General features: G+C 42.1%; 1 protein-coding gene across 6 annotated transcripts in view; it reads right to left on the bottom strand.

Moving 5' to 3' along the window:
* NISCH (nischarin) overlaps positions 1–6,400 on the bottom strand; it is a 46,519-nt gene extending 40,119 nt beyond the window's left edge. For 4 of the 6 annotated variants that reach the window (XM_056804956.1, XM_007500500.3, XM_056804958.1 and 1 more), the window contains exon 1: positions 6,029–6,352. In XM_056804956.1, coding sequence (XP_056660934.1) covers positions 6,029–6,127 — 99 coding nt within the window. In that variant the 5' untranslated portion in view covers positions 6,128–6,352. Of the gene's footprint in view, positions 1–6,028 lie in introns of all 6 variants that reach the window. The other 2 variants (XR_008913460.1, XM_007500499.2) reach the window with 2 other exon arrangements.
* Positions 6,401–6,911: the final 511 nt, after the last annotated feature.

Consider the following 6,911-nt stretch of genomic DNA (forward strand, 5'->3'; position numbering starts at 1 on the left):
CTTCTGCCTTGGAACCAATACACAGTATTGATACCAAGACGGAAGGTAAAGGTTTAAAAAAAAAAGTATCAATTATGCCTTTTAATTTTACAACAATCATTTGCCTACCATAGTATTTCAAAGCACAGTACTGATTTCACATTAAAGCCAACTCCTTGAAACCACTTTACACCGACCAGATTGGCTAACATGAAAGAAAAAGAAAATGACAAATGCTGGAGGAAACGTGGAAAAACTGGGACACTAATTCACTAATGTGGAGCAGTGAATTAATCCAAACAGTCTGGAGAACAATTTGCAACTCTGCCCAAAGAGCTATCCAACTGTGTGCTTCTCTTTTGACCCAGTAATACCACTACTAGGTGGTCTGAATCCCAAAAAGATCAAAGGAAAAGGAAAAGGAAAAGGAAAAGGAAAAGGAAAAGGAAAAGGAAAAGGAAAAGGAAAAGGAAAAGGAAAAGGACCTACTTGTTCAAAAACATTTATAGCAGCTCTTTTCATGGCAAAGAACTGGAAATTGAGGGTGCTCATCAGTTGGGGAATGGTTGAATAAGTTGTGTTCTATGATTGCGATAGAATACTATTGTGCTTTAAGAAATGACAGGCAGAAAATAAACCCGCATAAGTCATCAGCATTTCTATACATCTCCAACACAGCTCAGCAGCAAAAACTAGAAATAGAAATCCCATTCAAAATCACCTTAGACAAAATAAAATACCTAGGAATCTATCTCCTGAGACAAACACAAGAACTATATGAACACAACTACAAAACACTCTGCACACAACTAAAACTAGACTTGAGCAACTGGAAAAACATTAACTGCTCATAGGTAGGATGAGCCAATATAGTAAAACTGACCATCCTACCCAAACTTATCTATATATTTAGTGCCATACCCATTGAACTTCCAAAAAATTTCTTTACTGATTTAGAAAAAACCATAACACAGTTCATTTGGAATAACAAAGGATCAAGGATATCCAGGGAAATAATAACCCAAAGATCCCAGCTTTTGGGTCAAAAATCCACTATTCGATAAAAACTGCTGGGAAAATTGGAAGACAGTGTGGGAAAGATTAGGTTTGGATCAACACCTTACACCCTACACCAAGATAAATTCAAAATGGGTGAATGACTTGAACATAAAGAAGGAAACTATAAGTAAATTAGGCAAACACAGAATAGTATACATGTCAGACCTTTGGGAAGGGAAAGACTTTAAAACCAAGCAAGACATAGAAAGAGTCACAAAATGTAAAATAAATAATTTCGACTACATCAAATTAAAAAGCTTTTGTACAAACAAAACCAATATAACTAAAATCAGAAGGAAAGCAACAAATTGGGAAGCAATCTTCATAAAAACCTCTGACAAAGGTTTAATTACTCAAATTTACAAAGAGCTAAATCAATTGTACAAAAAATCAAGCCATTCTCCAATTGATAAATGGGCAAGGGACATGAACAAGCAGTTCTCAGCCAAAGAAATCAAAACTATTAATAAGCACATGAAAAAGTGCTCTACATCTCTTATAATCAGAGAATTGCAAATCAAAACAACTCTGAGGTATCACCTCACACCTAGCAGAGTGGCCAACATGACAGCTATGGAAAGTAATGAATGCTGGAGGGGATGCGGCAAAGTAGGGACACTAATTCATTGCTGGTGGAGTTGTGAATTGATCCAACCATTCTGGAGGGCAATTTGGAACTATGCCCAAAGGGTAATAAAAGACTGTCTGCCCTTTGATCCATAGCACTACTGGGTTTATAGCCCAAAGAGATAAGGAAAAAGACTTGTACAAGAATATTCATAGCTGCACTCTTTGTGGTGGCCAAAAATTGGAAAATATGGGGATGCCCTTCAATTGGGGAATGGCTGAACAAATTGTGGTATATGTGGTGATGGAATATTATTGTGCTAAAAGGAATAATAAGGTGGAGGGATTCCATGGAGACTGGAACGACTTCCAGGAAGTGATGCATGCAGAGCAAAAGGAGCAGAACCAGGAAAACAATGTGCACAGAGACTAATACACTGTGGTACAATCGAAGGTGATGGACTTCTCAAAAAACACTATCCACAAGCAGAGGATAAACTGTGGGAGTAAAAACACCAATAAAAAGCAACTGCTTGACTACAGGGGCTGAGGGGAAATGACTGAGGAGATACTCTAAATGAACACTCTAGTGCAAATACCAACATGGAAATGGATTCGAATCAAGAACACATGTGAAACCCAGTGGAATTGTGCATAGGCTATGGGAGAAGTGGGGAGCGGGGGGAGGAAAAGAAAATGATCATTGTTTCCAATGAATAATGTTTGTAAATGACCAAATAAAATAATGTTAAAATAAATAATGTTAAAAAAAAAGAAATGACAGGCAGACCAGTTTCAGAAAAACCTGAGAAAACTTATATGAACTGATGAAAAGTGAAAAAAGAAGAACTTAGGAGACCATTGGACACAGCAATATTGTAATGATAATCAACTGTGAATGACTTGACTGTTCTCAGCAATACAATGATCCAAGAAAATTCTGAAGGATTCATTATGAAAAATGCTGATCACCTTCAGAGTGAATCGATGAACTCTAAGTGGAGACAAACATACTGTTTTCAATGGCTTTGCTTATTAAAGCAATTAGGTCCCTTCCAACTTTAAAGGCAGGGTACCAGCTTGGTGTAATGGAAAAAAATACTAGATTCAAGAGTTAAATGGGATCTAGGTTCAAATTCTGACTCCTATGCTAGCTATGGGGTCATAGAAAAGTCACTTGATCTCTGAGCCTTAGGGTCCTTTCACACATGAAAAGGAAATAACATCTGTAGTATTTTTCAAAGGTGTCAGACCCAAATGAAAATTTTGCAAAGTACTTGCCGAGTCCTACGTTGTGTAAACATTAGCTATTATGATTACTATAGTTAATGTGACACAATCTAAGAAATCTAATCCAAAGCAGCTAGGTGGCATAGTAGATATGGTGCCAGGCCTGTAGTCAGGAAGTCTTGAGTTCAAATCTGTCCTCAGGTGCAAGCTGTGTGAAGCTAGATAAGTCAGTTAGACCTCTTTGCCTTAGATCCTCATTTTTACAGTTAACTGGAAAATGAAATAGCAAACCACTCCAGTTCCTTTTTCTTTTTAAACCCTTACCACTTTCCATGTTAGAATCAATACTGTGTATTGGTTCCAAGGCAGAAGGGCAGTAAGGGCTAGGCAATGGGAGTGAAGTGACTTGCCCAGGGTCACACAGTGAGGAAGTGTCTGAGGCCAAATTTGAACTCAAGACTTCCCATTTCTAGACCTGGCTCTCTAACTGCCCCCTTTACAGTATCTTTGCCAAGAAAATTCCAAATGGAGTCACAAAGAGTTGGACACAACAGAACCATGTATGTGAAGGGGATAGAAATTTGGACTAGAGTCAAGATGATCTGAGTGCAAATTCAGCCTCAGACAGACTGCTTAGCTGTGCAGCACCGGGCAAGTCACTTAGCCTTTATCTGCCTCAGCTTCCTCATCTGTAAAATGGTGATAATAACAACAGGTAAGGTATTGATTAGTAAAGTATTTAGCAGTGACTAGTATACAGCAGGAGCTTAAATATTTATACCCTTCCTTACAACTACATTTAAGGGGTTAGGATTAGATCAGATAGCACAGGTAAATTGTTTGGAAATCTGATTCAGAGAGAAACAGAGACCTACAGAAGGGAAACGATACTGCAAGTTTATTCTTGCCTCACCACAAATGGGGAAAAACAGGATTTTTCTTTTAATTTTGGAGCTGGAGTCAAGATAGATAAAATCTACCTCATCCAGTGTTGTCAGCTATCTTTGTTATCACACATCAATCCCTGTAACTTCTGCTGCTATCAGAACATTAAAAAGGGTCTTCTACAGAAAGAAGGGAGGTCACTCCAGGATTCTGTTGATCACTGACAGGTGAGGTGGGGGGGAAGGCACAAAGGCATTCAATTAGTTAATGTTTCCTTCCTTCCTTGGGAGGACCAAGGTCTAACATTCTGCTTTCAGGGACACTGTGGTAAGCTTAATATGTAAGCAGCTCTGGTCAAGTGTCAGGCCTCGTCAGAAAAGTCCCTGCACAACAGTATTAAGGAGGTTGCAATTAATCTGGCAGAAGTACATGAGGCAAAGGCTATATTGTATGGTTCAATCCATACCTCTCTAAGCATCACACATGCCAGTCTTTTTGCCCCACCTTCTCCAGCATACAGGCAAGAAGCTTGTTCTGCACTGATGTTTAAGGTCCTGGCTATAGAGGCCCAACCAAACTTGCCTACAACTATTGCTGCATAAAATCAAGACCAATTGGGAAGGTTTTCATTGTAAATCTGAGTAACAATGCCTTCAAAGTAAGTTAAGAATGAGCAATGAAATGTGAGAAATTATTCTTCATACATAATCAGATCAAATTTCCAGCTGGCTCTGGAGTAAGAAGACTATGTTCGAATTCCTGTCTCAGTTACATACTCTGTCTAGCCATGAGTAGTAGTGGTAGTCTCTCAGTGATGGAGAATGACAATTGTCTTTGTGCAGTTTCATCTCATGTGGCTTTGGAGTCCAAAGGCTGAGGCGTAGAGTTTGTAGCACATGGGGCATGGGACTCCAGTTGTTACGGGAGGTGCGGTTGTGGCCTGGTGTCAACATTGGAAGAAGTCACCTAATCTCTCTATGCCAGTCTCCTCAACTATAAAAGAAGGGTATGGTCTAGATAGCCTCAGGGGTCTTTCAGGTCCAAAACCATGACTCTATGATCTATCTTACAAATAGAATAGCAAGTTTAACCACTTAAAGATTACCTCAGAATGTGAGCTCCTTGAGGGCAAGGGTAGTTTTTGCCTTTCTTTGTCTGGACCAGACAAGCACCGTATTTGGGGCCATAGTAACTGCCTGATAAATACTGATGGATGACTGTTTTCTGAATCATTCAGGAGCCAGTAAAGAAAATAAACATGTCATTCAATGGCCCATTTGCAAAAATCTTTAAGCTCTGATAACTCTACTGGGTCTATCTGACCTGCTTCACTAATCAGTTCAGATTAATTTAAGTATTCTTGCATTTGTAAAAATGAGCTGCTTCCACATCTCAAAATCACATGAGAGCCTTTCAGAACTCTTCCTCAGTTTAAAGGGATAGAAAACCAGTTTAAAGTGTTGCAAATCAATGCCTCTCAACATAAAACACTCTCTAAAGCTTTAAACTGGAGGCTAGGGGCTAAAATGTTTAAAGAATGAAAGAGACTTTTAGGCTTCAGACTAAATCCCATATGCTGGTGCTCTCCATTCACCCAGTGAGTCAGGAAACCAGAGGGGGAAAACGTCAAATCATAAGGCCAAGATAAGTGACTTTAAAGCTGGGGAAAACCCGGTCTCTGCAGAGTTACTCTGAGGAAGAGCACGGACACACCTTTAAGCATCTTAAGAATTTTCCCTTTCAGCGTCAGTTTAAATCCCCACCCTTATCTTGCCTAAATCGAGTCTTTGCATAGTTGCTGTGAAGCCTTCTCCACCCCACGGAGTGCTCCAGGAATATAGGGATTATCTTTTGCCTTTCTGATATCCCCTAGGGCTCAGTGCCATGCATACAGAAGGCGCTAAATAAATGCCGGATGACTTGTGGATTCAAATTATTTTATCCCCATCTCCAATTCTCCCCAAGCAAGAGTCTTCATCAATTTCCCCAGATTCCGAGGGAAATTAACGAGGTTAGCAGTCTTCGTCCTTCTCCTCCCCACATCACCTCCTCATACGCATGCGTTTTCCTGGGCTGCTCTTTGACCCACGACAGGAGGCCTCCGCTAAGGTCCCTCCTTGCCCCTCCACCTGTCCCCCTCTGCTAAAGTCCTCTTACGGGCGTTTAGCTCCCTGGACTAGGAGCTGCAGGAGGGCAGGCCTCCCATTTTTGCCATTCTCGACGCCCACCTGGCCTTCAGACCCATCTTCGCTCCTCCAAAGCCGGGGCGACTGGGCCTCCGTGCCCTCCCTCCGCCGCGGCTTCTCACCGTATAGTTCTCTACCAGCTCGGAGCCCGGAATCCGTGCCTCCTTGGCTGGCTCGGCCTCCTCTTCCTCGGGCCCAAAGCCCCTGGCAGCCGCCGCCATGGCCCGCGGAGCCCGCCCGCGGAGGGGTCACTGACACCGCCCTCGTCCGGCGGCCCCGCCGCAGGCTGTTGCCTGAGCCCCACCGCAACCCCAGAGTCCTCGGACGTCCCCGCTGCCGCAGCTACCCTGGGGCTGCAACCCAGCTCTAGCCGCGGCTACCGCGGCCATGTTTGTTTGCATCCGGCTCCGGGAGGAAACCCCGCCCAACTTTATTGGCAGCTACTAGACACGCATTCACACACGCTGAGGGGGCGGGGCCTCGGCCCAGGGCATGCTCAGTACGGCTCTGCCTGGAATTCATTAAAGGTGTACTTGCCTAACCCTAAACGAGTCAAAATGCTTTTAAATTACCATCCGACTTCTTCTTTCCTCTTCCTATCTCCCAGAGGAGTCACGGATTTATTTATTACCACATTTAATTTCACGTTCTCCAAACTAGAGCTGGTCCAGGGAAATTCCAGCACTTTACAATTGGGGAAACTGAGGCATGATACGAGGAAAGGCCTTACAATCCCAGCAAAGTCTGATAGGAACTGTGAAGCCTAAGAGTTTCCCAATTGTTGGTCTTCCAAAGCACACCTGGGGAAGTTTTGAGGGGTAATAAAAGAGATCAGTAAATAGCCTTTTGAAAACCTCTAAACCTAAAATTCAGACTTTTTAATCGTCAACTTCCTTATTCATATTAATTCATTTTTCTATAGCACCTTCAGATTGTAAAGGCTTTCTCCCATACCATAATAACCCAGTGAGGGAGGCAGGGCAAGTATGTTTGTTCCCACTTGAT

This window comes from Monodelphis domestica, chromosome 7 (genome assembly GCF_027887165.1).
Source record: "Monodelphis domestica isolate mMonDom1 chromosome 7, mMonDom1.pri, whole genome shotgun sequence".
In the NCBI taxonomy this organism is placed as follows: domain Eukaryota; kingdom Metazoa; phylum Chordata; class Mammalia; order Didelphimorphia; family Didelphidae; genus Monodelphis; species Monodelphis domestica.